The sequence below is a fragment of the Pagrus pagrus genome (genome assembly GCF_965226575.1).
Source record: "Pagrus pagrus genome assembly, chromosome: 4".
Classification (NCBI taxonomy): domain Eukaryota; kingdom Metazoa; phylum Chordata; class Actinopteri; order Spariformes; family Sparidae; genus Pagrus; species Pagrus pagrus.
The window spans coordinates 20,333,441-20,343,924 of NC_140188.1; the positions used below are offsets into that span (position 1 = coordinate 20,333,441).

General features: G+C 43.2%; 2 protein-coding genes and 1 long non-coding RNA gene across 3 annotated transcripts; 2 read left to right on the plus strand and 1 right to left on the minus strand.

Annotated features, from left to right (window-relative positions):
- Positions 1-543: 543 nt before the first annotated feature.
- slc19a3b (solute carrier family 19 member 3b) lies at positions 544-5,607 on the plus strand (the record flags this gene model as incomplete). Its single annotated transcript, XM_084351045.1, has 8 exons — positions 544-693; positions 887-1,066; positions 1,187-1,352; positions 1,521-1,836; positions 2,036-2,187; positions 4,130-4,322; positions 5,114-5,255; positions 5,455-5,607. 8 exons carry the CDS (start codon positions 544-546, stop codon positions 5,605-5,607), a joined length of 1,452 nt encoding a protein of 483 aa, XP_084207171.1.
- A 516-nt stretch (positions 5,608-6,123) lies between these two features.
- Positions 6,124-10,451, plus strand: slc19a3a (solute carrier family 19 member 3a; the record flags this gene model as incomplete). Its single annotated transcript, XM_084351349.1, has 7 exons — positions 6,124-6,270; positions 7,583-7,818; positions 7,906-8,440; positions 9,504-9,582; positions 9,765-9,957; positions 10,060-10,201; positions 10,293-10,451. 7 exons carry the CDS (start codon positions 6,124-6,126, stop codon positions 10,440-10,442), a joined length of 1,482 nt encoding a protein of 493 aa, XP_084207475.1. The 3' UTR covers positions 10,443-10,451.
- LOC311256355 lies at positions 9,991-10,423 on the minus strand. Its single transcript, XR_014622485.1, has 2 exons — positions 10,358-10,423; positions 9,991-10,210 (listed from the first exon to the last, which is right to left on the minus strand). It is a non-coding gene; the product is annotated as an uncharacterized lncRNA (long non-coding RNA).
- Positions 10,452-10,484: the final 33 nt, after the last annotated feature.

Sequence of the window (10,484 nt, forward strand, 5' to 3'; positions counted from 1 at the left end):
TCTGTTCAGCTGCTTATTGCTTTTTTTTTTTTTGGACTCAAGGACCTCCCCTTACAACTTGTTTGGGTTGTATATGGTGAGTAATTCTAATATTTTCATATTTAAATGTTAAATGTTAAACTGTTTTTACAGCTGTTGACATATTTCTTTTTCGAGAATTGATTAATCATTTACTAATTACTTTGCTGCAGAAGTGGAGTCATCTTATTTCTGAACTCAATTTGCCCGCCTCTGCTTAACAATAACACGTTTCTCTTTGTTTAATTGTTTGATATAATCTATCAGAGGCATGTACCTGAAGAAAGCCTCATTTCATCAACTCACGGCTATCCTTCTGTTTCCTAACAGTTCAAAGTCTATTGTTAATGAATTGTGACAAAGGCACGTGCAGATCATAAAGATAAATTGCTCCGAGGAACACTCACTTGCACTTAAGGGATAGGTCAGGTAGTCAGACTAAAAATTAAGACCAAGGTTTTCAGGTAGCACTCCTGGAAATAAATACCAAAGAAGATCCCTGGGAGATTCTTCTCAGGTAAAAGCATGGCGTGTTGGGCCAAGCTGGAGTCCTCCAGCTGGATTTATCCCACCGCACTCCTGTCCCTCTATGGGTTTTTTGCAAACTGCAGAGTAGCAGAGCCCTTCCTCACACCATACCTAATTGGACCATACAAGAACATCTCTGAAGAAGTGGTAAGAATGGCAGACACATACATAGTCCTGAACACAGAATTCATTTACAGTTGGTGTCTTTTATTAGGAGTACTTCTATGACATCAACCGCTCTTCTGTTTTGATTGATGATGAGATATGCATGCCCCTGATATGAGAGAGAGGCATGCCAGGATCAGCATCTTGTTCTCTGGTGCTTGTTGTTTCCCCACAGGTGACCAACCAGCTGTTCCCTATCTGGACATACTCCTACCTGGCGTTCCTTTTCCCCATTTTCCTCCTGACTGACTTCCTGAGGCATAAACCCCTCATTATGCTGCAGGGGCTCTTCCTGGTCACCAACTACATCCTGCTCTGCTTTGCCCCGGGTCTGCCTGCCATGACCTTCCTTCAGGTCCATTGAAACACAGTTAGCGATTGTTGAAAATCCAACATATATTTCTCAAATAATTCAGAAGACTTCAGTCCTGCTGTTAAAAAGACTGAAATCTCAACTGTTGCGTCCAATCAACAGGTCAACTATGCTGTTGTGACGTCCTCAGAGGTGGCCTACTTCTCCTACATTTACAGTGTGATTCCAGTTGAGAATTACCAAAGAGCCACTGGTTACCTGCGGAGTGCCATGCTGGCTGGATATACATTTGGTGCCAGCCTGGGCCAAATGCTCATCTCCCTGGCAGGTAGGGTATCCTAGCCTATAATAAACATAAATATAAATATTATTTTCCCTATATTCTCTCCTCATTAAGATGAGGGCATAACAAAATTCACTGTAAAGAAAATTATAAAGGACCTGCACTGAACTAACTCCAAAATTTGAGCAAGCACTGATGAGCTCTAATCAACAGGAGTGGACTACTTCTACCTCAATGCTATCACTCTGGGGATTGTAAGCATGGCTTTTCTCATCTCCTTCTGGTTGCCCATGCCCCAGAGGAGCCTGTTCTTCAAAGGCAGAGAGGCTGCAGCTGTGGGCCTGCAGTCCCAGCAGGAGGGGCCGCCGGGACCGAATGGGTCTGAGGAGCCGGTGATGTATAAGGACGAAGCTGGCTCGGAGAGAGAGAAGATGGAGCATGATGGCAGTACTGGCTGGTGCCGAGGGGAAAATGTAGCCTCCGCGGCCCATCTACTTTGGCAAAGCTTCAAGGAGTCGTATTCTTCCAGGCATTTACTTTTTCACATTTTTTTTTCAATACACATTACACTTTGAATGTAGATCTGCTGAGCACACACCTCTTGTCCTGTATGATCATTCAATGTTTTCCTAGAATGCATTTACATAGTATTACTTTATTAGATAGAATTAAAAGCCTTCTAGTTACAATCATGATGATAATGTGTTTTAATTATGCCCACCATGCAGGCATTTAATCTACTGGTCCCTGTGGTGGGCTCTGGCCTCAGCTGGCTATGTGCAGATTTTCAACTACATCCAGCTGATGTGGAACCATATAGAACCATCTGCCACATCGTCCATCTACAACGGAGGTGTAGAAGCTGCGTGCTCTCTAGTGGGTAAGACTGGTTGTTAGTGTGTGTGTGTGTGTGTGTGTGTGTGTGTGTGTAAGAGAGAAAAAGGTTCCTATCTCCGAGCTCACTCAGTCTGATCTGGTATCATCGTGTAGAGAAATTAATAAATTAAGTCTGGAAATATTCTATATTTTTCTTAATGTCAGCAAACCCCATCGAATAATCATATATCCTGTGTTGCCAAGGCTTATTCTTCTGTGCTGCATACATCCATTATTGTCCAAAAAAGCACATCAACAAGCCACACTATTGCACTGCATTATATGCTCCATTATTACAATGAATATGGCCACTGTAGGTAATTTTGAGTCAAAATATTACCTTCCAATATTGAATAAATATTGAATAAATGCATAAAAAAATAAATATGCCTATGCAATATTTCCCAAAATAAATAAGTGGGGCAATAAAAATATAAATAGGTTTTTATTTTTAAAACTTCATTTTTCAAAGGAGAACTTTTATTTATTTCAGGAGACTTTTTATTCCCATTTTCTTCTTGTCAGTTGGCATCAACCAGAACCCTCGAACAGAGAGAGTCGAATCATCTCTGTTTACTCCAATGGATCATTATTTTTAAAGAAATGACGAAACGTGGAGCCTCTCAATAGTTCCCAGAAGTTAGCTGCAAGTAATAGCAGCCCAGTACTGTAAATCAATCAATCAATAACTTGTGTATTAACTACAGACTGCCAAACATTGGACTTAGAACATCCTGGAACTATCTTAAGCACTGTGAATCTCTTATTTAACCATTTATTTATTTATTCATTTATTTCATATCGGCTAAAATGGCATTCCATACTGGACATTATCAAAAAGCAGAATGACAAAATAACAAGAGAAATAACAAAAGAAAGAGAAGAGACGAGAAGAGAAAGTTGCTTTTGGACCACAGAAGCAGGAAATGACACAGGGGAGGGGCAGAAGATTGCAGCACAACCACATTATATAGACCACAATAAAATTTAACAATGTTATTAAAACCTTCCATGTCTGATGGCACATAGTCCTATAAAAAGTTGCAATTAAAAGGAAACAACCATGCTATTTTTGGCTCTATGGGACACCTGATTAAATGTAAAATTTGTATTGATTTTAAAAGGGAATGGCAGCGCCATGGTCCTGTTGGCCTACTCTCAACCTGGCTCAGCCTGAGAAGAAGAAGAGTAATTGCTTCAATTAAGAAGAAAGCGTTAGGAGGTAATGGGTTCTCTGATTATTGCTGATAGTTGATTCCAGCAGCCAGGTGGAAGTGGTTCATCATAATGGACAGGTGCTGTGGAGGCCAGTGAAGGCATGTGTAATGTGAGAGATTAATAGTTTTGAATTCAGCAATCAATGTACGGTAGAGAACATATCAGGATGTGAGAGGAGGGGAGATTTCCCTTTAAGGTGTAAGGGTCAGAAAGTCACATGAGGGCCAATTTTATCTGCCTGAGGTGTTTACAGGAAGGTAGATAGGATGACATTTACTGTCCTAATAAACACCAACAAGGGTTACTCTGCCCTGGGAGAAGCACCATCAACACAAACATCAGGGGATCAATGTTTTGGGAAAATTGATTAACAACTGTCGTAAAAGTATGCAACCCCTTCTCTGTTGTAAGTCGGAAACATTTGGAAGACTGCAGAGAACACTTCTTCTCTCCATGCTGCATGTATTAAAGAGATCTCATTCATCACACCGAGTCTCAAATTCTTCGGATAATTAGCAACTCTCAACCTCAACAAGGAGAATTTCCCTTACAGTGCACGTTAGGGTTTTGTTTAGAGGCCGTGTTACCATCAATACCAACATTCAAGAAAAGAAATGTTGTTGTCAGGATTAATAGATGAATCACAACAAGAATGGACATGCACAGTGGAGGTGTTGTGCACAGGAATGACAGATAAATCACTTTTGTCTTTCTCTTCCACGGGCCAGGTGCTGCGGCAGCCTTCTCCGTGGGCCACCTCAAGGTGACCTGGACCGTGTGGGGAGAGCTGGCACTAGGGTTGTTCTCAGCTGTAGCCACGGGTGCCGTCTTTCTAATGGCGTTCACCAGCAGTATCTGGGTGTGCTATGGTGGTTATGTCATATTCAAGTCCTGCTACATGTTTCTCATCACCATCACAACGTAAGTTCACTGTAGAATTTCTCTAAATAAAACTTTTATCTGCAGTGTTAAGCTGTGTTTCCACCGAACATTCCCGAACGAGTAGGAGCTTTGGAGGAACTCACTGCAGGGATCATGATCTAAATTAAGTTCCCACAAACAAGTCACTGCATGGGGAGTATGTAGTACTTCGGGGACTGGGGGGCCATTGCATATTAAAATACAATGAAAATTAGTTCAGCTGCAATCCATATGTGTGATCACCCCCATGTGTGAAAAAATGCAAGTGCCCTCTTTGATGCCACTATGGTAGATGAAACATATATAGTCCCCTCTAGGGTGCCTTTCCAATGGACAAAGCGTAGTAAAGTGCCCTTTCTACACTATAAATATATCACAACTGTCTGCGGGCTGGTGCCCTCCTGCACAAATGTGGTTCCCTTTTTACTTTTTTCGCCCTTGCCCCTCCGATCCTGAGTTAGTGTGGATTTTTCAAAAGAAATTCCTCTCTGTTAATGAAAGAACGGCAAAACAAGCTTTACTGACAAAGAAGTCTGGTTTATTTTACACATTATTTTCATTTTTTACCTCTCTGCCTGTTGTTTTTTTTCCATTAAACGATGGATCACTATGTCAAAATGTAAGAAAGTGATGTTCAATTTGCTTATTTTGTCCAACCAACATCTCAAAGCCCTAAACCTTTACAATGCTATACAAAGAAAAGCAGAAAACGCTTACTTCGCATTGCTTATAAATATCTATGCTAGTCTAACCACGTTCTCTCATAAATTACAAGCACTTTGTTATTTTAGATTTCAGATAGCGGCCAACCTCTCCATGCAGTGCTATGCTCTGACATTTGGGATCAACACGTTTGTGGCCCTTCTGCTGCAGACCATTTTAACCTTCATAGTTGTGGATGAAGCTGTACTGGGACTGGACATTGTGACGCAGGTATGTCTGTATTACTTTGTGACTTTTTCAATTTTAATGGCAGCACAGATATTTATCACTGACCATCTCTAGGTGAACTGTAAGAACATGTGAGGACAGGGCGACACCTGGTGGTTATCATTCACTGTTGCATGCAGACATTTTTGGTGAGGCCTGCTTCTTAACAAGAGTGCAATGACAACGGTGGCTTTCTCTGCAGTTCACTATCTACGGAAGCTACTACGCTGTCATCTCGGTGCTGTTTCTGATCCGAGGGAGCTACACCGCCTGCACAAGTCAACGTAGTCCAGAGCTCACAGATACCAAGGAACAAGAGCCCAGTGTGGAGGTGATCTCTGCTGAACGCTTCTGAGCAAGGTCAACAAACTGTTATAGTCTTGTTCTGTTCCTCATGGGGAATAAGATAATTATGAATCATTCAACAGTATTACTCTTTTCTCTAATGAGTGTAAAAATAAGCATCATATTGCCTCCAAAATAGAGCTGAAAGATTCAGCAATGACTTAAGTTGCTGACAAACCCATGTGTGTTGTCTATAATATCTCTACAACTTCATATCTCTACAAAAATCTATTGAGGAAGCTCAACAACAGCTCAATAAAGCTGCAATTACTACTGATTAGTGAGTTATATTAAAGATAAAGTGCTGAGATTTGTCTGGTCGCCTGTTTTATTTGTGACACGTGTATCAGAGCTGGACGGTCACCAAGGTGCTGCTGCTCTTTGACCGGGTTGTTGATTGACAAACCAGCCTCAACACTTAGACAACTTCAGGTGCTTGCTACAAAAGGAAGGGTGAGCACGGTGAGAAATATGCATATATATATAAACAAATAACACATACCTGAAAGAAGCAGAAGAGCCGAAGATGGAGGCAGTCAAGAGGTGGAGGGACGACTGGAGGTACCCCACAACTCTGCTGTGCATATATGGATTCTTCAGCACAGTTAAACCCCTGGAGCCTTTCCTCATCCCGTACCTGACAGGACCGGACAAGAATTTGACAACAGAGCAGGTATGAAAGTATAATTATATGAAGCAGACTTTGCCATTGCCTTTGCAGTTTTGTGGCTTTAAAGGATAAGTTCGACCAAAAATGAAAATTTGCCATGCCGATGGAAAGCTGGGTGAAGTTTTGTAGTCCATAAAACATTTCTGGAGCTTCACAGCAAAAACAACTCCAAAACAACTAAAGTAGATGGGGACATGTTTTAAAACGTAAAAAAACAACCAAAAAAAGATAACATAAAATGGCTCCATACAGTCGTGTGGCGTAATTCAAGTGTCCGAAAGCCCTGAGATTGATTTGAAAAGACTGTGTTTATACCCTTCTTTAAGCTGAAATTGTCACTGTTCCTGCTAAAATAAAACCGTTATTATAGTGTAGGTTGACCATGTGTTGAGGGTGTAAATAATGTTGATTCAACTCAATTTGGGATCTCTGGGCTTCTGGAGATTTGGATTACATCGGCCATCTATTTCAGGTGTTTAGGGGATTGGGTTGTTTGCTTTGTGGACTCTGAAACTTCCATCTGGTTGGGGGTGAGTAGATATTGACTGAGTTTTCATTTTCTTATCCTTTAACAAGGAAACACAAAATACCTAATACACTTACTTTTTTGGCCTTATAGAAACTACATTTATATGTTGAAAAATCAATTAGATAGCATGAATATTGCACAGGTGTGCCTTAGGCTGGCCACAATAAAAGGCCACTCTGAAATGTGCAGTTTTGCTTTATTGGGGGTGCCTGGTATCTGGTGTGACCACCATTTGCCTCACGCAGTGCAACACATCTCCTTCGCATTCATTGCCCGGTGGGATGTACTGCCAAATTGTCTGAAACGCCTTTGGAGAAGGCTTATGGTTGAGAAATGAGCATTCAATTCACGGGCAACAGCTCTGGTGGAAATTCCTGCAGTCAGCATGCAAATTGCACGCTCCCTCAAAACTTGCGACATCTGTGGCATTGTGCTGTGTGATAAACTGAACATTTTAGAGTGGCCTTTTATTGTGGCCAGCCTAAGGCACACCTGTGCAATATTAATGCTGTCTAATCAGCATCTTGATATGCCACACCTGTGAGGTGGGATGGATTATCTCGGCAAAGGAGAAGTGCTCACTAACACAGATTTAGACAGATTTGTGAACCACATTTGAGAGAAATGGTCTTTTGTGTATATGGAAAATGTTTTAGATCTTTGAGTTCAGCTCATGAGAAATGGGAGCAAAAACAAAAGTGTTGCGTTTATATTTTTGTTCAGTGTAGTTCATGTCTTACATACAGTGGCTCTTTAGTAATTTATCCCCCCGTTTTTCCTCATCAGGTAAACAATCAAATTTTCCCAGTGTGGACATACTCCTACCTGTCTGTGCTGGTGCCGGTGTTCCTGCTGACGGACTGGCTGCGCTACAAGCCTGTGGTGGTGTTCCAGTGCGCCAGCCTCTTCATCACCACAGCGATGCTTCGCTGGATGTACAGTGTATCTGCCATGCAGGCCATGCAGTTCTTCTACGGGGTGGTGACAGCCAGTGAGGTGGCCTATTTCTCCTACATCTACAGGTCATGCACTCAAAGGGTGGAGCAAGACACTAACTTGTTAAATTCTGCATTGTTAGGACAGGCATGACATTTTGCTTTTCATTACAGTATGGTGGATCTGAAGAGATACCGGAAGGCCACCTCTTACAGCCGCAGTGTGCAGCTCCTGGGGTACACAGTGGGCTCTGTGCTGGGCCAGCTGCTAGTCAGCTTCAACCTTATGTCCTACGACAACATCGTAATATTTACTCTAGTTCTCACCGCCATCGCTCTCTTCACTTCCTGCCTTCTGCCAATGCCTCAGCAGAGCATGTTCTTTCACCGCAAACACACCGGAAAGAAAACAGTAACCGAGGGTGCAACAGAACACACAAGTGGATCGAAGGTTTCCCAGGAAGGAGTAAGAGATGAAAATGTGGAGAGAAGAGGAGAAACAGAGGATGAAACAGGAGAAGGACTGGATGAGAAAGACCCTAAAGTTGAGGACCTTGGGGAGTCAGTTGGCACACAGACCTGTGGCAAAGTCCTCCTCCAGCTGTGGAGGGACTTCCGTCAGTGCTATTCCTCCAGACAGCTGCTCTACTGGTCAGTGTGGTGGGCGATGGCCACCTGTGGCTACAACCAGACTGTCAACTATGTGCAGGTCAGTTGCAAAGGTAACACACACCAATCAAGAACAATATTAAAACCACTGACAGGTGAATGTTCTGCTGGGAAATGGCATTTATGTGGATGCCACTTTGACATACACACAACCCAAACACCAAGTACACCGCCTTATGGCAACAGCACTCCTGAATGCCAGTGGCTTCCCACAGCAGGACAGTGCAGACCCACCTCACCCTAAAAACTGCTCAGAAATTGCCCAAGGAATGTGACAAAGAGCTCAAGTAATTGACCCGGCCCCTAAAGTCCCCAGAGTCCATTCCGTTCAAGCATCCATAGGACATGCCAGAACATGTCCAATCCATGGAAGACCCATCTTGCAAAACCACAAGGATCAAAGTATCTGCTACTGATGCCCTGGTGCCAGACACAACAGCCAGAGCCCTGTATCCATGCCTCCATGGGTCAGAGCCAAGTCTAATCTACGGTGGGGCCTCCATGGATCAGACTTGTTCTGGCATGTCCCTTGGATGCTTGACCAGATTGAGTCTGGGGCGATTTGGAGGCTTGAACAAGTTTCGCTCCATCGAGGCCCAATCTCACAACCCAAAGGACTCAAAGGATCTGCCACCAATGCCCTGGTGCCAGACAAAACAGGACACCCCCAGAATCCTGTGTCCATACCTCCAGGGGTCAGAGCCAAGTCCAATCAACGGTGGGGCCCCCATGGATCGGACTTGCTCTGGCACGACCTTTAAATGCTTGATCGGATTGGGATCTGGGGAATAGGGGGCTAGGTCGATGCCTCCTTGGTGGGTAGGCCCACTCCTTCGGGAGGGTGCTGTTGCCACTAAGGGGCGTAATTTGTCTGCAAGGATGTTTGGGTGGGTGGTGCATGTCCAAGTGGCATGAATATGAATGGCAGGATCCAATGTTTTCAGAGAAGCACACTGCATTGTAACGAGACAGTCAATATCATTTTACTTCACCTGTCTTTGGTTCTAATGTTGTGGTTGATCGGTGTAAACCATAAAGTGACTTTAAAGCTACATTTACTTTATTTGTATAATCATGTAATAACTTTCTATAAATTCCCACAGGTGCTGTGGGAGGAAGTGCAACCTTCTCAGAACTTCAGCATCTACAATGGAGGTGTGGAGGCAGTGTCCAACCTGTTGGGTAGGCATTGTCATATCAGTTTGACTGCCATATCAAATACTACTAGTTTACCATATTGAAGTTGAATGTTTGATTAAAAAGGAAACATGACCTTATACAGCTCGTGGTGACGGATCTCAAACCTCAGTGGTTATTCCATAGTCACCCCTACTATAATGATCCTAAATCAATTTGTTTTGCAGGTGCAGCAACAGCCTATGGCATAGGCTTCACTGAGGTGAGATGGGAACAGTGGGGAGAGCTGGCCCTGGGTGGTTTCTCTGGACTCGGGTCAGCAGCGCTCTTCCTCATGACCTTCACTGGCAACATCTGGGTCTGCTACATCAGTTACGTTGTTTTCAAGTGCCTGTACATGCTGCTGATAACAATAGCCATGTAAGAGTGTTATACGAGGCTGTTTTGCCCCAAGAATCCAACTAATTTTATTGCAGGCAGAACAGGAAAACAATATTTTAATATACAAACACTTCTCTTTAGGTACCAGATTGCAGCTGATTTGACAATGGAAAGATATGCACTGGTTTTTGGGGCGAACAACTTTGGGGCATTGGTCCTACAGACGATCATTACTTCTGTGGTGGTCGACAGTAGAGGACTGGGCCTGGGCATCATTCCACAGGTGAGCAGTCTGAACAGAAAAATGTCAAGTTATATCTTCAGAAGTGTTTCCATGCCCACTCATCACTGAAATTGTGTGCCTTTTTCTGCAGTTCACAATATATGCCAGCTACTTCTCATTCATCGCTGTTGTCTTTTCACTCCGGGGACTGTTTACCATTTGGACAGCACGGAGAAGCAGCAAACACGCCACCCCTCCAGAGAAAACAGAACCTCCAGACACTGTTGAACACAGATTCTGATTTCAAGGAACGTGACGCTGAGATATTGCACTTTTGGTCCCC